At 50.4% G+C, this 26,219-nt stretch overlaps 1 protein-coding gene across 1 annotated transcript in view; it reads left to right on the forward strand.

Annotated features, from left to right (window-relative positions):
* The window catches only part of LOC140729237 (ephrin type-B receptor 3-like), an 80,104-nt gene that overhangs the window by 27,241 nt on the left and 26,644 nt on the right, over positions 1-26,219 (forward strand). Inside the window, exons 2-5 of the mRNA XM_073048787.1 lie at positions 13,101-13,165; positions 15,839-16,511; positions 24,208-24,363; positions 25,360-25,692. Of these exons, the coding sequence (XP_072904888.1) occupies positions 13,101-13,165; positions 15,839-16,511; positions 24,208-24,363; positions 25,360-25,692 (1,227 nt within the window). The remainder of the gene's footprint in view (positions 1-13,100; positions 13,166-15,838; positions 16,512-24,207; positions 24,364-25,359; positions 25,693-26,219) is intronic.

Genomic DNA, 26,219 nt, shown 5'->3' on the forward strand with positions numbered 1-26,219 from the left:
ATGTGGGATCCCGAGGAGAGACTCAAACTTTGACAAACTTCTATAGATGTGTGGTGGAGAGTGTATTGACCGGCTGCATCACAGCCTGGTATGGAAGCACCAATGCCTTTGAACAGAAAATCCTACAAAAAGCAACGGATACTGCCTAGTCCATCACGGGTAAAACCCTCCTCACCATTGAACACATCTACATGAAACGCTGTCGTAGGACATCAGAGATCCTCAGCACCCGGTTCATGCTCTCTCCTCACTGCTGCCATCAGGAGCCTCAAGACCCACACCACCAGATTCAAGAACAGTTATTACCCCTCAACCATCAGGCTCTTGAATCAAAGAGGATAACCACTCAACTTCACTTACCCCATCCCACAACCAATGGACTCTTCATCTCATGTTCTCGATATTTGTTGTTTATTTATTTTTTGTTATTAGTTCTTTCTTTTTGTATTTGCACAGTTTGTCTTCTACGCTCAGTGGTTGATCACCCCAGTTAGCCAGTCTTTCATTGATCCTGTTACTATTCTATAGATTTGCTGAGTCTGCCCACAGGAAAATGAACCTCAGGGTTGTATATGGTGACGTATACGCACTCTGATAATAAATTCACTTTTGAAGTTTTTTCTTTCTTTGGAGTGGATGGAAATGACCGTTCGTTTCCCTAAAGCCTCGTGTCAATGAAGTGCTTCTCAAAAGGCACTCGCCGTTGCTGAGTGCTGTCGCAACTTTCCCAGTCCTTCCTGAATCCCAGTCTCTCTGGCATCCTGTTGGCCTTCAGACAGTCAAACCCATGGCTTCACTTTGGATTGTCATCTTCCACGACAAGTGGGTCACAAATTGAAAGTGGCTGTCAACACTGTCTCCTCACCTCCTGTTCTTGATATTTATTGCTTATTAATTATTATTTTGTTGTTTGCACAGTTTATAGTCTTTTGAACGAGTCCTTTGTCTTGTTGTGTGCCGTTTTTAAACCTTAGGATATAGGAGCAGAATTAGGCCATTTGGCCCGTTGAGACTGCTCTGCCATTTTGTGTTCAAAGTACACACGATACAAAGAATCCCAAAAGGACCCATTTTAAAAAAAGACAGTCAAGCACGCTATGTGCAGAGAGAAAATAAATAAATTGTGCAAACAATAAATTCAATCAGATATCGCTCTAAATTGAAATCCCCAGACCCTTTGTTCTGCGCAGAGTGGAGCAGCAAGCAGAACCAGCCCAATCCTCACCTTGGGCCCCAACACCCTGGCCTTTTCAATCTGGCCCAGCACCTAAGTCGCCATCCAAACATTGGGTTCAGTCGCTAAAATATGACCTGCGAGCTGGACCATGCTGTCTCGATTCAGCCTGTACCTGGCCTTTCTGATTCAGCCTGGCGCTTAAGTCGATCGAACCTCGGTTTTTCCTCACTCTCGGCGACGGGCCTACTGCCTCTCCTCTGCCACCTCAAATTGCCTCCGTGCAATGTCCCCTCTAATTTGTAATGACCCAGTGTGCACAAAAATCTTGTGCTGTGCCGTGTTATGCCCGGTCACAACAGCACGTGCACACTGAGTTTTTAAACGGAAGCAAAGCTGAAGCTATTCTAAGGATAATAAACTCCCAAGTCTAGTTCGTTGTTCATTGTTTAAAAGAAATAAAGTGATATACATCAATGAGTCTTATTTCTCATAGACTATATGACAGTATGTAATAATATCAAATCGTTTCACGTTACTAAAGTTGTTTGAACTGGTCAAACAAAACTTATAAAATTGCAAAGCTAGTTGATAAAATATCTAGATAGTTACTTTATATTGTGACTTTTGTATCACAAAAATACATAAGGGTAACACCAGTTTCTCTATCATTCATGAATATTTCTCCTACCTGCATGCTACTGACCTCATGAGCTTTCGGTGCAGCAGTTTCCACTGTTCCATTAAACCATTCCGCTTTCAATGAACTCACAGTTCATTTTCGCTTCACACCCTTTGCTTCTTTAGAATTCAACATAGTGAATCAATAATGACTTCAATAAAAACAACATGTATAAGCCAGTTCTAAACTCGAATGGGGAATGGGGAATGGTGAAGGGGTGGTATTACCGGAAGTTTGAGAAATCGATGTTCACACCATCAGGCTGGAGGTTACCCAGACGGGATACAAGGTGTTGCTCCGCCAACCTGAGTGTGGCCTCATCATGACAGAGGAGGAGGCCGTGGATTTCCTCCAACCTAATGCATCGATTTCTTAAACTTCTGGTAATGCGAACCCCCCCCCCCCCCCATCACCTCCCTCTGGTACTCCTCCCCCCACCTTTACTTTCTTCCATAACCTTCTGTCCTCCCATATTAGATGCCCCCTCCAGCCCTATATCTCTTTGACCAATTAACGTACCAGCTCTTTACTTAACCCACCCCCCTCGGTTTCACCTATCACCTTGTGTTTCTTCTCCCCCCCCCCACCTTTTAAATTTACACCTCATCTTTTTTCCCCTCCAGTCCCGCTGAAGTGTCTCGGCCTGAAACATCGACTGGACTCTCTTCCCGTTGATGCTGCCTGGCCTGCTGAGTTCCTCTAGCATTTTGTGTGTGTTGCTTGGATTTCCAGCCTCTGCAGATTCTCTCTTTGTGATATTGTAATTTGAGTATGTTCACTGTCTTGTAAATATTTTGTTTGTTTACAGAAAAATATATGAAATACAGACTTTTAGACCATAAGATTTAGGAACAGAATTAGGCCACTTTTCCCATTGAATCTGCTCTGCCATTTCATCATGGCTGATCCATTTCCCCCTCAGCCCCATTCTCCTGCCTTCTCCCCTTATCCTTTCATACCCTGACTAATCAAGAACCTACCAACCTCTGCCTTAAATATACCCAATGATTTGGCCTCCACAGCCACCTGTGGCAACGAATTTCACAGATTCACCACTCTCTGGCTAAAGAAATTCCTCTTCATCTCCGTCCTAAAATGACGCCCCTCTGTTCTGAGGCTGTGCCCTCTGGTCTTAGACTCGCCCACCGGAGGAAACATCCTCCCTATCTGCTCTATTGGTAGGTTTCAATGAGGGCACCCCTCATTCTTCTGAATTTCAGTGAGTACAGGTCCAGAGCCATCAAACACTCCTCATGTGACAATTCTTTCAATCATTTTTTGTGAATCTCCTTTGAAATCTTTCTAATGTCAGCACCTCCTTTCTGAGATAAGGGGCCCAAAACTGCTCTCAGTACTCCAGATGAAGCCTCTCTGGTGCTTTATAAAGCCTCAACATAACGTCCTTGTTTTTATATTCCAGTCCTCTCGAAAAGAATGCTAACATCACATTTGCCTTCCTCACCAAAAAAAGGGACTCTCTTGGTTCACCTCGCTGAAGTATGTATGTGGGCCACTTTGGTTCCTGCAGTTGCTTTAATTGCTGCCTGCAGCAAGAGGGGTGAGGGACAGGTGGCAGAGAAGGAGTGCCTGGGGCGGGGGTTGGCACAGGTGCAGACACACCCAGCCCTCAGACACCAAGCCAAGGTCATTTGATTCCGAACAATTGGCTTATTACAGAGTGTCTCTCAGCTACTTCCGCTCCCTCCTCTCTCCCCACTCCCTTTCCCTTTTCCCAACCGTGATTCACCTCTCCCTGCCCCCTTCCCACTCTCATAGAGACCCATACCAGAATCAGGTTATAAACACATATGTAAACTTACACAGGACTGTTTGATCCCTCTCTCATTCTTCTGAATTCAGCGAGTCTTGTCTCAGACGACTCACTCTTTCCTCATCAGTTAACCCCCGCATTTCTGGAATGTGTTGGGATTTGAACCTGTAATATGCAGAACAGATCCCTGCCTGATAGTCTGGGAATTTTGTAAATTCACATGGCTGTTGCTGGAACTGGAGAACCTGCGTTACATGGAAAGGTTAGGACTTTATTCCATGGAACTCAGAAGATTGTGGAGAGGCATTCAAAATTATGAGGGGTATTGATAGGGTAAATGCAAGCAGGCTTTCCCACTGAGACTGGGTGGGCCTACAACCAGGGGTCATGGGTTAAGGGTGAAAGGTGAAAAGTTTAAGGGGAACATGAGGGGAAACTTCATCACTCAGTGTGTGGTGAGAGTGTGGAAAGAGCTGCCAATGCAAGTGGTGCATGCAAGCTCGATTTCAATGTTGAAGGGATGTTTGGATAGGTACATGGTAGGGGAATGGAGGACTGTGGGAGTAATCAGTTTAAATGTTTTGGCACGGACTAGATGGGCGGAAAGGCCTGACTCTGCGCCGTACTTTTCCATGACACTATGAACATGACCACTGCTGACACGGGCCGGAAAATGCGCCGGCTTGCATTGGAGTGAGTGTGAAAGTTCCCACGCCGAGCTCGCACGGATGCTGTGCTCGGAATGGCTCCAGCGTGTAGTGTGTGGTTGACTGAGTGTGGGAGTGCAGGAGAAAGGAGGGAGTGTTTAACGTACAAGATAACAGTATCAAAGCAGGAGGGAAAGCAGTGCGATAACTGGGGATATTGGCTCAGATCTGTCAACAAAGAGAAGGATAAGAGGAGCAGCCGGCAGGAAAGTTAAACACAGAGCCGCGCCAGGTTGGCAGAGTGGCTGATTACGAACCGCTCAGTTATTGGCGCTGACTTCCCACAGCGTATTTCGCTAGAACTCTGGAGGAGTGTGTCTGCCACTCGCCCGGAACGTGGAACAGCCTTCGTGGCTTCCCGCTGTAAACCCTTTTTTAACAAAAATACACAATCCAAATCAGAAATGAAAGTACATGCAACAATCACAAAATGGTTTACACTTTCAAATTAAAATACCTTTACTATTACCCAAAAAGCATTCAAGCCCCTGTAGTACCCACCGTTCTCGGAATTCCCAATTGTGCCCACGAAGATTACGTCAAGTTGAGTCAAGTCACTTGTCATTTCAACCATAACTGCTGGTATAATGCATAGTAAAAATGAGCCTTTTTTTCAGGACCATGGTGTTACATGACAGTACAAAAACTAGACTAGACTTACTAAACTAGTAAAAAACAACAGATAAAAAGGATCTAGTTGCAGAGGGAGGTGTTCAGGCCCAGTAGGCTCAGCTTTCCAATCAGTTTCTGAGGGATGATTGTGTTGAATGCTGAACTGAAGTCTATGAACAGCATCCGAACGTGCTCATTATCCAAGGACACTCTGGCAAGCACGGGAGAGGGGCAGGCAGTAGGCTTGGGCAGAGCCCTCGGCTGCCTGCCGCATGGACCCATCAATGGCCAGCTTGGCCAGGGCCAGGAGATCCATCCCGTACTGACCGACAGATCAGGAGCACAGTGCTGAAGTGCACCAGAATCTGAGCAACCCATTCAGATACTCAGACAGGGTCTGCGAGCACCCCCTGCTTCTAATATACATAGTACACTGACTCCTGTCAAAGGTGGGAAGGACAGGCCGATGTGAATCAGGTCAGAAATCTGTTGCACGGTATCGTTCCTCCACCCGCGCCTTTTTCCATCTCCCAGTCTCACCCGCTCCGTTGGTCAGGTCCGACCGCGGATGTTGTATCGCAGCTGTCTGGATACGCAAGCCAGGTCAGTATGATATGGAGAGCAAGCTGTTGCTTGTGTAGGAAGCTCCCCCCTCCACACATCTGAGGAACCCATTGAACGGCAGAGACCGATACAGTTTGGCACCAGCAGCGTCGCAGGAGTTGCTGGTCAGCGTTAAACTCAACGGTTGACTGCCTTAAGGGACTCCAGCTCTGGATTTTTCCCTCTGGGTTCACTCCCGAAGCCTTCCCCGTGAGTGGGTGTAGCCGCAAGTGGAGATTTGAGATCAGAGTTTTCCTTCTCCCAGATAAGCTGCCAACCACGGCTGGCTGACCAGCCCCATCTGCCTGAAGCAAATGGTTTTAAGGCTCCAGTAATCTGCCTTTGCCCCTTCTCCTGTCAGTAGAAACGGTTCAGCCGGGCCTTGGTAGCTAAGCCACACGTGAAGGCCAGGAGCTGGACTTGGTTGTCAGAGACTGTTTGAGGCGCACGCCATTGGGAACATTTAATAGGGAGTGGGAGCTGATCCCCACTAGCTCCCCTGGCTATGACAACCTTAAGACTCACCCTATTGCCCAATTTATCCCTCCCTCCTATGATGCACTGGTTGCACCTAACATTTACACCTCCTCACATTTCATGCTTGGGAAGGCATATGGCGTGTTGCAAGAGGTTTGGAAAACAGGAATGGGGTATTATTGTCGCAGTTGAACCCAGTTAGTGTGTCCACGGCTCGAGTACCATGAGTAGATCGGGTTCACTGATTTAAGAAGCAGTATTGCTCTGATTAGAATCAGACGAACGTGGGACAACGCTGTGTTCACCTGCATAGGAACACAAGAGGCTGAATGTTGACCTTGTAAAATACTGAGGAATGTGGATGGGCAGGGAGCTGGGGTCTTTTTAATCTCTCAAGGAACCAGAGGGTACAGGTTTAACTTCAGAGGGTAAAGTTTCTCCAAACAGGGAGTGAAGAACAAGCCATTGGAGGAGGTGGTGGTGGTTACTACATTTAAAGATGCCCTGCAGGTTCTCCGATGGAAAAGCTGTGGGCTGACGTGGGCCTGTTGGGATTTGCATACATGGGTCAGCTTAGATAAGGTGTAGAAGAAGGTGCAGTCTTTGTGTCTACGATTCCAACAACTGGGTGAAACAATCATGCAGCGATGACAGGACCACCTTCTGCACCATGTCCATGCTAACTTGCATAACTGTGTATGAAAATCCAGCTGGCCCATGTCACCCCACTCCTTTCCTACTGGAGAACCAGCACAACACCTTTAAATGCTGGGTACGGGTCTGTCTCTATTATACTGGAGTACAGTACCGTCTGTATAACACCAGGGTACGGGTCTGTCTCTATTATACTGGAGTACAGTACCGTCTGTTTAACACCAGGGTACGGGTCTGTCTCTATTATACTGGAGTACAGTACCGTCTGTTTAACACCAGGGTACGGGTCTGTCTCTATTATACTGGAGTACAGTACCGTCTGTATAACACCAGGGTACGGGTCTGTCTCTATTATACTGGAGTACAGTACCGTCTGTTTAACACCAGGGTACGGGTCTGTCTCTATTATACTGGAGTACAGTACCGTCTGTATAACACCAGGGTACGGGTCTGTCTCTATTATACTGGAGTACAGTACCGTCTGTATAACACCAGGGTACGGGTCTGTCTCTATTATACTGGAGTACAGTACCGTCTGTTTAACACCAGGGTACGGGTCTGTCTCTATTATACTGGAGTACAGTACCGTCTGTATAACACCAGGGTACGGGTCTGTCTCTATTATACTGGAGTACAGTACCGTCTGTTTAACACCAGGGTACGGGTCTGTCTCTATTATACTGGAGTACAGTACCGTCTGTTTAACACCAGGGTACGGGTCTGTCTCTATTATACTGGAGTACAGTACCGTCTGTATAACACCAGGGTACGGGTCTGTCTCTATTATACTGGAGTACAGTACCGTCTGTATAACACCAGGGTACGGGTCTGTCTCTATTATACTGGAGTACAGTACCGTCTGTATAACACCAGGGTACGGGTCTGTCTCTATTATACTGGAGTACAGTACCGTCTGTATAACACCAGGGTACGGGTCTGTCTCTATTATACTGGAGTACAGTACCGTCTGTTTAACACCAGGGTACGGGTCTGTCTCTATTATACTGGAGTACAGTACCGTCTGTTTAACACCAGGGTACGGGTCTGTCTCTATTATACTGGAGTACAGTACCGTCTATATAACACCAGGGTACGGGTCTGTCTCTATTATACTGGAGTACAGTACCGTCTGTTTAACACCAGGGTACGGGTCTGTCTCTATTATACTGGAGTACAGTACCGTCTGTTTAACACCAGGGTACGGGTCTGTCTCTATTATACTGGAGTACAGTACCGTCTGTATAACACCAGGGTACGGGTCTGTCTCTATTATACTGGAGTACAGTACCGTCTGTATAACACCAGGGTACGGGTCTGTCTCTATTATACTGGAGTACAGTACCGTCTGTATAACACCAGGGTACGGGTCTGTCTCTATTATACTGGAGTACAGTACCGTCTGTATAACACCAGGGTACGGGTCTGTCTCTATTATACTGGAGTACAGTACCGTCTGTATAACACCAGGGTACGGGTCTGTCTCTATTATACTGGAGTACAGTACCGTCTGTATAACACCAGGGTACGGGTCTGTCTCTATTATACTGGAGTACAGTACCGTCTGTTTAACACCAGGGTACGGGTCTGTCTCTATTATACTGGAGTACAGTACCGTCTGTTTAACACCAGGGTACGGGTCTGTCTCTATTATACTGGAGTACAGTACCGTCTGTATAACACCAGGGTACGGGTCTGTCTCTATTATACTGGAGTACAGTACCGTCTGTTTAACACCAGGGTACGGGTCTGTCTCTATTATACTGGAGTACAGTACCGTCTGTATAACACCAGGGTACGGGTCTGTCTCTATTATACTGGAGTACAGTACCGTCTGTATAACACCAGGGTACGGGTCTGTCTCTATTATACTGGAGTACAGTACCGTCTGTTTAACACCAGGGTACGGGTCTGTCTCTATTATACTGGAGTACAGTACCGTCTGTATAACACCAGGGTACGGGTCTGTCTCTATTATACTGGAGTACAGTACCGTCTGTTTAACACCAGGGTACGGGTCTGTCTCTATTATACTGGAGTACAGTACCGTCTGTTTAACACCAGGGTACGGGTCTGTCTCTATTATACTGGAGTACAGTACCGTCTGTATAACACCAGGGTACGGGTCTGTCTCTATTATACTGGAGTACAGTACCGTCTGTATAACACCAGGGTACGGGTCTGTCTCTATTATACTGGAGTACAGTACCGTCTGTTTAACACCAGGGTACGGGTCTGTCTCTATTATACTGGAGTACAGTACCGTCTGTTTAACACCAGGGTACGGGTCTGTCTCTATTATACTGGAGTACAGTACCGTCTATATAACACCAGGGTACGGGTCTGTCTCTATTATACTGGAGTACAGTACCGTCTGTTTAACACCAGGGTACGGGTCTGTCTCTATTATACTGGAGTACAGTACCGTCTGTTTAACACCAGGGTACGGGTCTGTCTCTATTATACTGGAGTACAGTACCGTCTGTATAACACCAGGGTACGGGTCTGTCTCTATTATACTGGAGTACAGTACCGTCTGTATAACACCAGGGTACGGGTCTGTCTCTATTATACTGGAGTACAGTACCGTCTGTATAACACCAGGGTACGGGTCTGTCTCTATTATACTGGAGTACAGTACCGTCTGTATAACACCAGGGTACGGGTCTGTCTCTATTATACTGGAGTACAGTACCGTCTGTATAACACCAGGGTACGGGTCTGTCTCTATTATACTGGAGTACAGTACCGTCTGTATAACACCAGGGTACGGGTCTGTCTCTATTATACTGGAGTACAGTACCGTCTGTATAACACCAGGGTACGGGTCTGTCTCTATTATACTGGAGTACAGTACCGTCTGTTTAACACCAGGGTACGGGTCTGTCTCTATTATACTGGAGTACAGTACCGTCTGTATAACACCAGGGTACGGGTCTGTCTCTATTATACTGGAGTACAGTACCGTCTGTTTAACACCAGGGTACGGGTCTGTCTCTATTATACTGGAGTACAGTACCGTCTGTTTAACACCAGGGTACGGGTCTGTCTCTATTATACTGGAGTACAGTACCGTCTATATAACACCAGGGTACGGGTCTGTCTCTATTATACTGGAGTACAGTACCGTCTGTTTAACACCAGGGTACGGGTCTGTCTCTATTATACTGGAGTACAGTACCGTCTGTTTAACACCAGGGTACGGGTCTGTCTCTATTATACTGGAGTACAGTACCGTCTGTATAACACCAGGGTACGGGTCTGTCTCTATTATACTGGAGTACAGTACCGTCTGTATAACACCAGGGTACGGGTCTGTCTCTATTATACTGGAGTACAGTACCGTCTGTATAACACCAGGGTACGGGTCTGTCTCTATTATACTGGAGTACAGTACCGTCTGTATAACACCAGGGTACGGGTCTGTCTCTATTATACTGGAGTACAGTACCGTCTGTATAACACCAGGGTACGGGTCTGTCTCTATTATACTGGAGTACAGTACCGTCTGTATAACACCAGGGTACGGGTCTGTCTCTATTATACTGGAGTACAGTACCGTCTGTATAACACCAGGGTACGGGTCTGTCTCTATTATACTGGAGTACAGTACCGTCTGTATAACACCAGGGTACGGGTCTGTCTCTATTATACTGGAGTACAGTACCGTCTGTATAACACCAGGGTACGGGTCTGTCTCTATTATACTGGAGTACAGTACCGTCTGTATAACACCGGGCTACGGTACCGGTGGGGATGGGTCTGTCACTGTGTAACACCGGGGTACGGTACCAGTGGGGACGGGTCTTTCACTGTATAACACTGGGGTACGGTACCGGTGGGGACGGGTCTGTCGCTGTATAACACGGGGGTACGGTACCGGTGGGGACGGGTCTGTCGCTGTGTAACACCGGGGTACGGTACCGGTGGGGACGGGTCTGTCACTGTATAACACCGGGGTACGGTACCGGTGGGGACGGGTCTGTCACTGTATAACACCGGGGTACGGTACCGGTGGGGACGGGTCTGTCACTGTGTAACACCGAGGTACAGTTCTGCTGAGGGTGGAGGGTGAGTGAGTGTGTGTGTGTGTGTGTGTCTGTCTATGCATTCATGTGTGTATATATCTGTGTCTGAGTGAAGTTCTCATGTCCCTGTTCCCCCGTGACTGTGTTAGTTCACCCTGGGTTGCTGATATTTGGGCTGTCGAAGGGCAGAACTGGGGGGGGGGGGTGAGGTGGAGAACTTGGTATAATTGGGGGAGAATGCAATTCGATGGTTTAAATTTGTGTTTGGCAGTTAGCATGGCCTCAGCTGAAGGGCCTTTTCTGTGCTGAGTATCTCCAGGATTCAGAGGGGGGCCTGGCGCCTCTGTGACTTCAGCTCCCTTGACCGACCTCTCACCGACCCATCCGTGAGTCCTCTTGCATTCACTCCCTCTTGACCTCTAGGCCAAGTAGAACAATTCAAACTGCTCCTTATAAACTTCGGCACTTAAACGGATCCAGCAAGCTTCCTCCACACCCTCTGCCTTGACACCCTTCCTGTGGCCTACTGCCAAAGCAGGACACAATACTCCCCCGGCAGATTGAAACAGTTTTACTGGAATTCGGTTCAGTTTTTTATAACCTTGCAGAAACTAGTCCACTGTTTAGTCCTTTTACCTCAGACTTGCGCACACTGAAGAGTCAGTGAATAAACAGGCCTTTTGGCCCGTCAGACATCTGCCTACCACCCCGTGATCTGCAGACTGAAAGGTCAGTGTGGGAGAGGTGGTTTTGAATTCATGACACCAGTATTGGGGAGGGGGGGGAGCTGTTCCAATGGGACGGGCTCCAACCGAAGCACACTGGGGCCAAAATCGTACTGTGGGTGGGGTTTTAAACTGAGTAGTAAAGGGAGTGGGCTGAAGTCCTAAAGTCACCCCTCAGCCTCCTATCCACGGTCTCCTCTTGTGCTAAGATGCGACCGCACTTGGTGGAGGAGCAACAATTTGTAGCCTCCAACCAGATGGAATGAATATCGATTTCTCCTTCCAGTGAACACGTCTCCCATCCCCTTCCTCTGAACTTCCACTTCTCACCTGCCCATTACTTTCCCCTGGGTCCCCTCCGCCTTCCCCTTCTCCTGTTGACCACTCTCCTCTCTCGTCAGGTTCTTCCTTCTCCAGCCCTTGACCTTTCCCACCCACTGACCTGGCCTCACCTATCACCTTCCAACCAGCCTCTTTCCGCCCCCCCCCCCCTTTTTATTCTGGCATCTTCCCCCATCCTTCTCAATCCTGAAGAAGGGGCTCGGCCCAAAACGTTGACTGTTTACTCTTTTCCATAGATGCTGCCTTTGAGTTCCTCCAGCGTTTTGTGTGCGTTGCTTTAGATTTCCAGAGTCTGCAGGCACAAAATCTTAAAAACTTATAATGTCATAAACACAAGGAGTCTTATCCAGAGTGTTTGCAGAAATCTCCCGAATCTCCTTTGCTGGGCAGCTGTTGATCCTGCTCTGCTCGTGTCCCGACACGTTCCTGCAGGGAATTGGGAGTCGTCTCATCCCACAGGAACGCACGCTTAGTGGGAGCCACAAAGAGACTGAATTCAGATCGGTGTCTGCCTGTCCTACTGCTCCAGCCCACCAACCCCTCCTCCTCACTCACTCCAGCCCTCCCACCCCTCCTCCTCACTCACTCCAGCCCTCCCACCCCTCCCCCTCACTCACTCCAGCCCTCCCACCCCTCCTCCTCACTCACTCCAGCCCTCCCACCCCTCCCCCTCACTCACTCCAGCCCTCCCACCCCTCCCCCTCACTCACTCCAGCCCTCTCTGTCTCCCTCTCCCTCTCCATCCCTCGCTCACCTCTCACTCCGACTCCCCCCATTACTCCCCTCATGCTCCACTCCTCCCCCACTTGCCTCCCCTCACTTACTCTGGCCCCCTCGCTTCCCTCTCAATCTGAAAAGCCCTCACTCCTTCTCCCTCCCTCCTTTCTCCTCCATTTGGAGGGCTCACACCCAACACAGACACCGGCAGATGGACACTCACCCAGGCTGTAGTGGTGGGGACACTGATGAGGGGGCGTTGAGATGGTAACCGGCCACTTTGCAGTTGAATCATGGACCATGAGAGACTACAGGGAGGAGGCAAAGAGCCTCCACTCGAGCAGACTCCAAACTCGTGAGGTCCTGGACTGTCAGGAGAGACTCCCGACACCGCCATGCCTTCGGGACAGGACTCTGCCCTGCTCTCTCTCCCCCCCCCCCCCCACCCCCGGCTGCTCTGGGACTCCAATCCCATGGTCTGCTCTGTCCCAAGGCATCTGCGGATGTGTTTTAAAAAAAAATGCTGGCAAACGTATTGAGAGAATAAGCCCAAAACATGCTGAAAACCTGTTTTTTTTTTCCTTTCCTTCCCCCACCCCCTGTGTCTGCAGAAATGTTGATGAACACACGGTTGGAGACAGCAGATCTGAAGTGGACGGTTTATCCAGAATCGGGGGTAAGAGTTCTTAATTTCTGAACCCCAGTGCCACTTTCAAGGCTTCCCTTGTGGTTGAGAGGTTGGGTGCACGCAGGGAGGTAATGGAGAGCCCACAGAGGCTGGGGCCTTGCCACAGGGTACCAGTGGAGACGTTTCCGCACAACGTTTGCCGGGGTCTTGTGGAGGGGTGGAACTCTGAGCTGAGCCTCAGGTTGGTTCGCGAGGATGTTGAGGGTTTCCGCCAGGGTAGAAATTGGGTGGGCACAGTGATGCAGTGGGTAGAACCGGCTGGCTGACGGCTCTAGAGATCTGGTTTTGATTCTAAACCCTGGTGCTCTGTGTGTGAGCGCGCGCGTGTGTGTGGGTGTATATACACAAGACATAGGAGCAGAATTATGCCATTCGGCCCATTGAGTCTGCTCCAGTATGTCCCTGCTATCCCTTCTACTTAACTGTGCTAAAACCCATTTGTCAGCTGTGGGTCCACAAGCTGTAGGAGCAGAAATAGGCCATTCAGCCCATCGAATCTGCTCCATCATCCCATCATGACTAATATATTATCCCTGTCAACCCCATTCTCTTGTAACCTTTGATGCCCTGACTAATGAAGAACCTTTGATAATTTATCATTGAAGTACATATATGTCACCATATACAATCTTGAGATTCATTTTCTGCAGGCATGCTTACTAAATTCAAAATGGAGTAATAACTATAACAGGATCAATGAAAGACTACACCAACTTGGGTGTTCAACCAGAACGCAGAAGACAACAAACTGTGCAAATACAAAAATAAAGAAACAATAATAATAAACAAATAGGCAATTAATATCAAATGAGTAAGTCAAGGATCCATTGCACAAGCAGGTATTGCAGCCAGGGTCTTGAAGCTTATGAACCTCTGCCTTAAATACACCCAATGACTCGGTCTCCACAGCTGCCTGTGGCAATGAATTCCACACATTCACCACCCTCTGGCTAAGGACATTCATGTGTGTGTGTGTGTGTGTGTGTGTGTTCTTCCTGTAACTACGTGTGTTTTCTCCCAGTTCTCTCTCTCATCCCAACGACATGCAGTGTTAGAGATATGGGCCAGATGATGGTGGGGGATTTAGCCCCCAACCCCAGTGCCTGCCCCTCTGGGGCTACTGTCCCATTTATCTCTCTCTCCCTCCATCCATCCAGCCCTTTGAACCGAGCCGCCTACCAATCCCTCGATTTAACCCTATCCTAATCATCAGACAATTTACAATCATCAATTAACCTGCCTTTGGACTGTGGGAGGAAACCAGGGCACCCAGAGGAAATCCACGCAGTCACAGGGAGAGCGTACAAACTCCTTACAGACAGCAGTGGGAACTGAACCCAGGTTTGCCTGTACTGTAAAGCATTGCTGTGCTGTTGGCAGTGGGTCATCTCTCTTTCACACCCCCCCCCCCCACCCCAACCGCTTTTCACTGTCCAAGTCTCATGTTGGGAACATGGGCCAGGTGTTGGCAGGGAACCTCTGGGTCCCATCTCTATCACCTCTTCCCCCCACCCCCTCTCCCCACCCACCTTCCTTGCCTTGTGTTGGGATTGTGATCAGGATTATGAATAAAGGTTGGCGGGGTGTCTGGGTCAATCTTCCACCCCACCCTGCATGTGTTGTGTTGTGGGATGATGGGGCTAGATGTTGACAGGGAGCCCCCCCCACCCCACCCTGCATGTGTTGTGTTGTGGGATGGGGCTAGATGTTCACAGGGAGCCCCCCCCACCCCACCCTGCATGTGTTGTGTTGTGGGATGGGGCTAGATGTTCACAGGGAGCCCCCCCCACCCCACCCTGCATGTGTTGTGTTGTGGGATGGGGCTAGATGTTGACAGGGAGCCCCCCCACCCCACCCTGCATGATTTGTGTTGTGGGATGGGGCTAGATGTTGACAGGGAGCCCCCCCACCCCACCCTGCATGATTTGTGTTGTGGGATGGGGCTAGATGTTGACAGGGAGCCCCCCCACCCCACCCTGCATGTGTTGTGTTGTGGGATGGGGCTAGATGTTGACAGGGAGCCCCCCCACCCCACCCTGCATGTGTTGTGTTGTGGGATGGGGCTAGATGTTGACAGGGAGCCCCCCCACCCCACCCTGCATGTGTTGTGTTGTGGGATGGGGCTAGATGTTGACAGGGAGCCCCCCCACCCCACCCTGCATGTGTTGTGTTGTGGGATGGGGCTAGATGTTGACAGGGAGTCCCCCCACCCCACCCTGCATGATTTGTGTTGTGGGATGGGGCTAGATGTTGACAGGGAGCCCCCCCACCCCACCCTGCATGTGTTGTGTTGTGGGATGGGGCTAGATGTTGACAGGGAGCCCCCCCACCCCACCCTGCATGTGTTGTGTTGTGGGATGGGGCTAGATGTTGACAGGGAGCCCCCCCACCCCACCCTGCATGTGTTGTGTTGTGGGATGGGGCTAGATGTTGACAGGGAGTCCCCCCACCCCACCCTGCATGATTTGTGTTGTGGGATGGGGCTAGATGTTGACAGGGAGCCCCCCCACCCCACCCTGCATGTGTTGTGTTGTGGGATGGGGCTAGATGTTGACAGGGAGCTCCACCCATCCTACATGTCTTGTGTTGGGGATGCGTGTCGGATGCTGGGAGGAAGAATCTGGGCCTCGTCTCACCACCCTCTGCTTCTGCCCCTTGCAGTGGGAGGAGGTGAGCGGCAGGGATGATGAGATGAACACGGTCCGCACCTACCAGATCTGCCGGGTCTTCGAGCCGGGCCAGAACAACTGGCTACGCACCACCTACATCCCCCGGCGCAGCGCCCAGCGGGTCTACGTGGAGCTGAAGTTCACCGTGAGGGACTGCGCCACCATCCCCAATGTCCGCGGCTCCTGCAAGGAGACCTTCAATCTCTACTACTTCGAGTCAGACAGGGACTCAGCGACCTCGCGCTGGCCGGCCTGGATGGAGAACCCCTACGTGAAGGTGGACACGGTGGCGGCCGAGTCGACCTTCCCCAACAAGCAGAACGGCCGGGCCAACACCAAGACGGTCAGCCTGGGCCCGCTGACGGCCAGGGGTTTCTACCTGGCCTTCCAGGACCAAGGGGCTTGCATGGCCCTCCTCTCCGTCCGCGTCTTCTACAAGAAGTGCTCGCCCACCGTTGTCCACTTCGCCTCCTTCGCCGAGACGGTGACGGGCGCCGAGCACACCTCGCTGGCCGTGGCGCCTGGCACCTGCGTCCCTAACGCCGTCGAGGTCTCCATCCCCCTCAAGTACCACTGCAACAGCAACGGAGAGTGGATGGTGGCGGTGGGGGCCTGTACCTGCGCACCAGGCCACCAGCCCGCTGAGAAGAACACGGCCTGTAGAGGTGAGGGGTCGCTGGGGCGGGGGGTGATGGAGGGAGAGGGGTTTGGAGGAGTTAGGGTGGCTGAGAGTTTGGAAGGATTTGTTGTAGGAAGTTGGAGAGATTGGTTGGGTGAAGCTGAGGAGGCCTTTGGAGGAATTTGAGGGATGTGCGAGACATTTGGAGAGAGTTGGTTTGAACAAAGTGAGAGAATGAGGGAGTTGGAGGGATTGGTTGGGGAAAGTTGAGGGAATTGATCTGAGGGAAGGGGGTGGGTGCTGCAGGGATTAGTTGGAGGAAAGTGAGGAGACTTTTCGACATGTCAGTCCATGGCTTCCCCTACTGTCAGGATGAGGCCACACTCAGGTTGGAGGAGCAACACCTGGGTAGCCTCCAACCTGATGGCATGAACACTGATGTTTCAACCTTCCAGTAATGCCCCCCTTACCATACCCCATCCTTATTTCCCTCTCACCTTTCCTCCTTACCTGCCCATCACCTCTCTCTGGTGCTCCTCCCCCTTCCCTTTCTTCCATGGTCTTGTCCTCTCCTGTCAGATTCTCCCTTCTCCAACCCTTTATTTCTCACCAATTAACTTCCCAGCTCTTTACTTCACTCTCCCCCCTCTCTTGGTTTCATCTATCACCTGCCATCTTGTTCTACTTCCGCCCTCTCTCCCCCCCACCATCTTCTCGTCCTGACTTCACCCATTTCTTTCCAGTCCTGCTAAAGGGTCTCGGCCCAAAACATCAGCCGTTCACTCTTTTCCATCGATGCTACCTGACCTGCTAAGTTCCTCCAGCATTTTGTGTGTGTTGCTTTGGACTTGTGAGGGGTCAGTTTGAGGGAAAAGCAAGGGAGTAGGGAAGATTGGTTGGAGGAAGATGGGGAGTGACAGAAGGTGGTGGAGGGTGTTGGAGTGATTTTTGAGGAAGTTGAGGCAGCCATTGGAGGGACTGCTTTGAGGGAAGAGCAAGGTAGTTGGAGGGATTAGTTGTAGGGAGTGAAGGAGTTGGAGAGGTTATTGGGGAGGGAGTTGGAAAGGTGGGGGAGGGAATTGGAGTTAGGGAGTTGAGGGATTTATTTGAGCCAGCTGAGGGGGGCCAGTGGAGGGAGTTGGTTTGTGGGAACTGTGGGAAGGAGTCAAAAGGGATTTGTTTGGAATGTTGTGGAGGACTTTGGAAGGATTGATTTAAGGAAGAGTGAGGAACAGTGATCGGAGGGTTTTGGTTTGAGTGAGTGGGGGGAGGAGGGGACAATGAGGGATTTGGAGCAATTGAAGATGGGGAGGGAGTTGAGGGAGGTTGGTAAGGGTCCGAGGGGACGTGAGGAGGGAACCAGAAGGGCTAACATGAGGATTAGAGGGGCACCGGTGGTGGGGCGGGGGGGGAGTTTCCTCGGTCTGAACTCTAACAAAAGTGATCTGGGAGATGGGAATGAGTGGGAGTGGGAGGAGGGGGTGTGTCCATGTGATGAAGAAGAGAAGGAAGGGATCGTGAGCCACCATTGAGGGCTGGCGGCCGAACCAGGAGTGACGGGTAAGAATCCGTTGCCATGGCAGCCAGCCCCTCTCTCTCGTCTCGCGTTCCCTCCCTTGCCGGTAATCCCAAGCATTGGCTGGCTTCTGGGAAAGACGAGGGGAGCTGGAAGGGAAAGCAGGATGGGTCTTGCTCTGTTTCTGAAGTCATCGCCGGCTGTCGGGGTTTAGCAGACGGTGACTAGCTGGGTTGACACAGACGAGAGGCCCAAAGCAGCCACTCTGCCTCTCCCTCACTGAGTCAGTGCTGGAGAGAGACGGAGACTGAGCCCGAGGGGCTGGGTTGGGCAGACAACCCTCTTTTCTGTTTTCCCTGACTGTTGAGACACGGGAAACATTTGGCACATGATCCTACTGGAAGCAAATCTCAGTCGGAAGGTGTGAAAACCCACAACTAAAGCTTCTTGGCGTGTGCACAGGGGCAATGAAAAACTCGCCTCGAATTGGAATGGGTTTATTATTGACGGATGTTTCGAGATGCATTGAAAAGCTGGTCGTACAGATCAGATCATTACACAGTGGGGAGGCTGGTTTCCATGACGTGCTGAGCCGTGTACACAACTCCCTGCTGTCTCTTCAAAGTCCAGAGTAAATTTTATTATCAAAGTACATGTATGTCACCCTACACAATCCTGAGATTCATTTTCCTGTGGGCATACTCCGCAAGTTATAGAATAGTAACTAGAACAGGATCACTGAAGGGTCAAACAGAGTGCAGAAGACAACAAACTGCGCAAATGCAAACATAAATAAATAGCAATAAATAATGAGAACTTGAGATAAAGAATCCTTAAAGTGAGATCATTGGTTGTGGGAACATCTCAATGGATGGGCAAGTGAGTGTAGTTCTCACCCCCTCTGGTCTTCTCCTATCATTTCGCGTTTCCCCCTCCCCCCACTACTTTCAAATCTCTTACTATCTCTCCTTTCGGTTAGTCCTGACGAAGGGTCTTGGCCCAAAATGTCGACAGTGCTTCTCCTTATAGATGCTGCCTGGCCTGCTGTGTTCCACCAGCATTTTGTGTGTGTAGTTATCTCCTTTTGTTCAAGAGCCTGATGGCTGAGGGGCAGTAACTGTTCCTGAACCTGGTGGTGCGAGTCCTGAGGCTCCTGTACCTTCTTCCTGATGGCAGCAGCGAGAAGAGAGCACGGCCTGGGTGGTGGGTATCTCTGATGATGGATGCCGCTTTCCTGCGACAGTGTGTCACGTCAGGGTGCTCAGTAGTTGGGAGGGCTTTACAGACAGAGCAGTTTCATCGCCGGTGGAGATGCCATCATCAGTGCGCAGTTGTTGGTGTGCTTACGTTTATATAGGTCCCCGTTCGCTTGCCTCGGTCCTGATTGGCTACCCCTTTGTCTGACTTTTGAATTCCATTGGTTCACACTTCTTTGGCTCTTAGGGGTTCATAGATGGAGTCTATTTCAATATGTTTGTTTGTGGTGTTATCAGAAGAGAATCACGATTCTAAAAATTTTCGGGCCTGCCTCCACGTTTGCCGGCACTGGTGTCAGTGACAATGGACCGGGTCTCTGTATGCTGCCCCCATGGCGGCATGGGTTTCCTTCATGTGCTCGGTCTCCTCTCGCACCTCAGAGGCGTACACATTAGTAGGCCATTGGGCACACAGGTGTAACTAGGCAATCCGAGCTCGCTTGGCTGGAAGGGGCTGGGACCGTGCTGTATCTCTAAATAAATAAAGATGGACTCGTTACCTCACAGTCTCTCTCATTATGAGCTTGTACCTTTTGTGTGTCTACACTGTACTGTCTTTGTGGCTGTGACACTTTATTCAGCAGTCTGTTATTGTTCTGCCTTAATACGCTGTGTAATGATCTGATCTGTATGGACAGTATGCAAGACAAGCTTTTCATTGTATCTTGGTACATGTGACAATAATAACCAATTCCAATCCAATTGATAAATTGATTTATCATTTATAATTTAGGAATTATATTAATAATTTTCTGGGCAGTGTCTTTACAAGACGGGTGATCCCAGCCACTATCAATACTCTTCAGAGATTGTCTGCCTGGTGTCAGTGGTCATATAACCAGGACTTGTGATATGCACCGGCTGCTCGTACAACCATCCACCACCTGCTCCTGTGGCTTGATGTGGGAGGGGTTGGGGGTCTAAGCAGGTGCTGCACCATGCCCAAGGCTAGTGGAGAAAGAGCACCTGACACCTCCTTTGGTGGAGACGCATCTTCACCCCGACACCTAACAGGACCAATTATAGTAACCAATTAACCTATTACACTGTGGGGCCCAGTGCCAACCCAACATAGCCACTGATTGCGAGGGGATTTCCATGGTTACTATTTTCTCGTTTAAATCCATACTCCACGAAGAGGAACGGTGGAGGGGAGAGTGCCTTTGTCATGGTGAACTTGCTTGCCCTTTGTGCCTGGCACAGCTCTTCACCTGATGTCCATTCGGGTTATCGATGTCCCTGGAGTATTCACCCTCCATCTTTGATCTCCGTCCTGAGCCACCAATCCCAAAGCAAAGACCCTACTGCTGCAACAGGTCACCCAGAGATATTAGATAGAAAGAGGCCCTTTGGCCCACTGACACTGTCCTGACTTTCAATCATCACCTGCTCACAGTAATCCTATACTAATCCCCTCCTCTTTTTATCCTGTTTTGCCATTGACTCAGATCCTGCAGAGCGGGGAGGAGGGGTGTGAAACTCGCACTCGTTCTCTCTCTCTCTCGCTCTCGTGCCCGCTCTCTGTCTCTCTCACTACACAGACACACAGTGTTGAACCCAGGTCTCTGTCTGTCTGTCTCTCACTACACAGATAGACACACACGCATACGGGTTGGGGATTGAACCTGGGTGTCTGGAGCTGTGTGCCACTGAAGAAATTTAAAATGGGACCCCCAGACCCTCCTTTCCATCTCCTTTTGAATTCTGCTATTCTCCTCCTGCTGTTAACATTAACCGCGTTGTGACAGTGGTTGAACTTGCCTCCAATTTGTCCTCGTTGATTTGCCCATTCCTCCCTCCTCGCTCCCTCCCTAAAAGTCCGAGGCCCGTTGCCCAAAACAATTAGTGCTGCTTGCTGGTGAAGAGTGAGGCTGGTGGTGGGGGGTTGGGGGGGGGGAGATCCGGGTCTAATTGCTTCACGCAGCGAGCTTCAGACTGCTGAACAATAAAAAAGGAGATTTATTCGTCTCGCAGACTTCTGTTCCGACGGATCCCTGTGGAGGGAGCAAGGACTGGTGGGGGGGAGCAGTCAGAGGCCTCCCATCGGTCTGGGGAGCGATGGATGCTGAATTCCTCCTTTTCTCTTGAGTGCGTGCTGCCTTTCCACGCTCCCAGACCAAAACCGAGCCCGGGAGGATGGAAGGGAAATCTTGTTAGACAGGAGGGGTTGCCAAGGGGCTGTGGGTTGACACTGAAGCCTATGTAGGCCCCATTACTTGTGTGTGGATTCCCCCACACTCCCCCTCCCCTTACACTGCAAGGAAATCTGCGTTCCTTCAGCTGGAAGTAAAGATGAAAAGGCCCCAGGCAGTCAAGAGTGATGTGGGCTTTTAGTTCTGCAAGGGAGGGGGAGAAAGAAAAGTATTTCTGTGTCATGTGCCAGAAAGGGCCTTCAGTGCAAGGATGGGGGAGCTTGGAAACTGTGGGTGTTGGAGGTTACTTTTAATGTGCAGATTTAAGGATGGGGGGGTTAAAGTGTGAGGGAGGGGAGAGGAGAATGTGGGGAGAGTGAATGGGGAGGGGGAGGATGGTGGGGGGAACGCAGATGAGGGTGTGATTAGGAAGGTGGGAGAGATGGAGGGGAATTTTTAGATCTAAGGGTGATGGAGGGCAGGGGAGAGGCGGAGGGAGGAGAGTGAAAAGGGGAGGGTGAGGTAGGTAGGAGCCGGTGAATGGGAAGATGGGGAGAGATAGAGAAGGCAAGGGGTGAGAGGGGAGAGAGAGAGAGAGAGATGGAGGGGATATTTTTTAGAGCCCAGATTTAAGGGCAGAGAAGGGGGGAAGAGAGAGAGGAGGATGAAGGGGGATGGGGAGAGTTGAGGAAAAAGAGAGAGGGGAGGGTGACTTCGAACAGAATGCCCCAGTACCCCTCTCACTGCAGCGATGAGGAACCTGTCAGTGTCAGGAGCTGCCTGTAGACACCAAACGTCCCATGACTTGCGGCTGGGAGGGCGGGCGAGGCAGACGGATGGAATTCTCTTCCGTCCTGGAAGCTGGGATCACACTCTCCACATCCACACATTATCCGGGGATATGGGGCCATAGTCCTGCAGAATAATTGAGCGGAAGGGCAGGAGGTGTCCTCAACGAAGCATGGAAGCCTCCGGAAAGGGGTGAAACAGAGGGACTTGCAGAGTGGCGCAGAAGATGAAGCTGCAGCTCCAGTGACGGGGGTCCGATGCTGAACTCTGGTGTTATCCATCTGAAGTGTGGACTGAAATAATTCGTATTTTTAAAATTATTTTAGTCAGAGTGTTTTTAATTAATTTACAACACTTTAAGGGATTTTATCGTAATTTATTCGAGATCATGTTCAGCTGTGTCAGCTTCTGGGTACTCAGTGGTATCAGGGAATTTAAACTGCCAGAACTGGGCAAGGCTTCTGAGGCCTCACTGTTGTCTGGAAACTGGCTTCGCCTTGTGGATGGGCCTCGGCAGTTCACTGAAGACCATATGATGCTTTTCAACCTCAGCTGATATTTTTCCCCCAAACCCTTTCTCCCTTAACTTGTTACCACTCCCCCCCAGCGCCCGAACTGATCAGGAACCAATCAACTCACTGCCCGCTACTCCACTGGTGTTTAGGCAGCAATGAAGGTCCTCCATCTCTCTCTGTCCTTGGCCATCTTCTCTATTGTGCCCCAGGCGTGGTTCAGGGTCCTCAGTCACACTCAGATCTAGAAGGATACTTCGTTGCCATTTCCGTAATAATTTTGTTTGACCAGTCAGGGTTGTTAGCCCTGAGCTAAACCCCCGAATCTGGAGGACCGGTGGACCACTATTAGTCTAGCCTCCAACCTTTGACCTGTTTGGCGTGGATGACCCAAGCAGAAGTCAAAGCCTAAAGCCCCGACTCCAGTCAGCATCGCTCTCCGGGTCATTGAGGCACGAAGCCTCCAAACCCTACGACAAGGTTGTGGTCCTCTTGAAGAAGGAACTTATCAATCTCTGCCTGAAATACACTGTATGACATGGTCTCTATGGCAACAGATTCCACAGATTCTCCGCAGGGCCCGTACTTTGCTGAACTGTTCTACATTCTGATTCTCTGGTGCTGTACTTGGAGTTCAGAAGAGGGTTGGGGGGGGGGGGGAAAGGAATCTTATTGAAACCGAAAGCAGGGGCCCCAACCTTATTAATGCCATAGACCAATACCACTAAGCAAGTGGCCCGTAGACCCCAGGTTGAGAACACCTGGTTAAGCCAGGTTAGAGTGGAAATGGAGAGGATGTCACCGTCAGTGGGAGAGTCTAGGATCCAAGGGCACGGCCTCAGAGTAAAGGAGCGTCCATTTGGAAGAGAGATGAGGAGGAATTTCTTTAGCTAGAGGGTGGTGAATCTGTGGAAATCATTGACACATGTGGGGGCCACATCATTGGGTATACTTATTGATTGAGATACAGTACGCAATAGGACCTCCTGGCCCTCTGAGCCACACCGCCCAGCATCCCCCGATTTAATCCTAGCCTAGTCACTGGACAGTTTACATTGAGCAGTTAACTTACCAACCTGTGCATCTTTGGACTGTGGGAGGAAACCAGAGCACCCGGAGGAAACCCACGTGGTCAGAGGGAGGACAGGCAGTGGCAGGAGTTGAACCCGGGTCGTCTGAATGGTAAAGTGTCCTACTAACCACTATGCTACCATGCCATCGCCAAGGCAGAGTTTGATGGGTTCCTGATAGTTAAGGGCGTTTCAGGGTTACAAGAAGTCTGGAAAATGGGGTTGAAAAGAAACAGTCATGGTTGGGTGACTGAACAGACTCGATGAGCCAACCGGCCTGGTTCTGTTCCTATATCCAATGGTCTAATAATGATTTCCTAAAACAACTTGGGATATTGGAGCTGTATTAACTGTGTTGGACACTTGCAAATTGTCCTCTTACTGAGACAGTGAAAGAGAACTTTCTAGATTCTGAATGATTTAACTCTGCTTTTTTTTATTCTCCCCTCCCCCACCTTCTCTTCCAGGTTGTCCTTCAGGCAGGTTCAAGGCCAGCCAAGGCGAGGACTCGTGCAGCCTCTGTCCGCGGAACAGCCAGGCCATTGGCCAGGGTGCCACCTTCTGCACTTGCCTGCGGGGGCACTACCGAGCCCACAATGAGCAGCCCGAGATGCCTTGCACCAGTAAGTCTCCCTCAATCCCCGAAGCTGTGGGTTCAAAACCAGGCTGGAATTCAAAATTATGAGAAGGAATCTTGAAGAAATGTATTAACTTCTGGAGTTGTCGGGGGGTGGGGGGGGGTTAGGGGCAGGAAAGTTGTTTCCTCGGATAAGTGAGAGTGGAACTGGGGTTCGTAGTTGTAAGATTCAGAGGAATAGATTTAAGAGGGAGATGAGGAGAAATTGCTTCTCCCAGAGAGTAGTGAATCTGTGGAATTCTTTGCTAGAAAAACAGTAGAGGCTAACTCATTAAATAAAGACAAGACAGAGTTAGGTAGATCTTCTCATAGCAGAGGAATCGAGGGCTATGGGGAACGGCAGGCAGGCAGAGCTGAATCCGTGACCAGATCTGCTGTGGCGGAGAAGACTCACCGGGTCGAATAACCAACTCCTGCTCCTATTTATGTTTTTATGGAGGGAGGGAATGAGAGAGAATGCCACAAACTCCTGTCTCTAGGGATTGTGAGTGAGAGAGGGGGAGAGAGTGTGGATGCCACAAGCTCTTGTCTCGAGGGACTTTGAGTGAAAGAGAGAGGATTCCATGAGCTCCTGTCCCTGTGGATTGTAGGTTTTCGCAAATAAAATGGCGCGAGGTGTTTAATGTTCAAGAAAAACTGTAATGACTCGTTTATTGTAATCAAAATGCTGAGCGCGAAGTGTGGTAACTGAAGTTCGCGTAATTACATCATCACGGCAGACCAGCCCCCGAATGTGAACCCAGCTGAATGCCGGTGGGTGTGAGTTATGACATTAACCTACAGGATAACGGAGGTACAGAGGGGAAGGGGGGTGAGCGGTTGGCTTGGAGGAGGGATGAGTGCCTTGCCGAGGAGAGAATGGGGTAGAAATGATCCCATGAGCTGTGTGTTGTGTGGGGAGGGTTGTAATCAAGTGTGTTGCCATTGGTTACGGCGCACCCTTCCCCGGTTTTACCCATTGGTCCTCCTTGTGCTTGTCCAGCCATCCCAACGAGGCCGCGGGACGTGCGGGCGACGGTGAACGACACCACGGTGATGCTGACGTGGAGTGAGCCGCTGGACGCGGGCGGGAGGAGCGACCTGACTTACGGGGTGCTGTGCCGCCAGTCCCAGGAGGGCGCTCCTCCTGGCCCGTGCGCCGAGGACGTCAGCTTCTCCCCCAGCCAGAGCAGGTTCAGGCAGCGGTGGGTGATCGTCACCGGGCTCTGGCCCCACACCAGCTACGCCTTCGAGGTGCAGGCGTTCAACGGGGTGTCTAGCCAGAGTGTGTACCCGCCACGGTCCGCCACCATCAACGTCACCACCAGTCAGGACGGTGAGTATGGGGCGGAAATTTGTATGATGTGGGGGTGGGGGCAATAGTTGCTTGGTATACACAGGGTGGGGGGGGGTTATTGACTGGCCTTCATATTGATTTAATCTGTCACCCCCTCTGTTCCTATTCTGTGCCTCTCAGCCACATGGTCTCTGCGTGCGTCTCTCTCCCTCTCCCCCATCCCCTATCTCTCTCCTCCTCCATCTCTCCCCTTCCACCTTCCCCCTCTCTCTGCCTCTCTTTACACACTGTCTTTGTGTGTGTGTGTCTCCCCTCTCTCTTTAACTCCCTCTCTCTCTCTCTTCCTTTTCTCTCTTGCTTTCTCTCATTCTCCCCTCTCTTTTCATTCTCACCCATTCTCTTCCCCTCCCTTGTTGCTCCCCATCTCTCTCGTTCTTCTCCCCCCCCCCCCACTCCCAGTCTCTGCACCACCCCTTCCCTCTCACAACGGGCTGCTCGTGTGTTCACGTGGTGGGATGCTGTGTTGGAGGGTTGGTCCAGTTTGTCCTGGGCGGTCAGATCTGTGA

The sequence above is a fragment of the Hemitrygon akajei genome, chromosome 6 (assembly GCF_048418815.1).
Source record: "Hemitrygon akajei chromosome 6, sHemAka1.3, whole genome shotgun sequence".
Lineage (NCBI taxonomy): Eukaryota > Metazoa > Chordata > Chondrichthyes > Myliobatiformes > Dasyatidae > Hemitrygon > Hemitrygon akajei.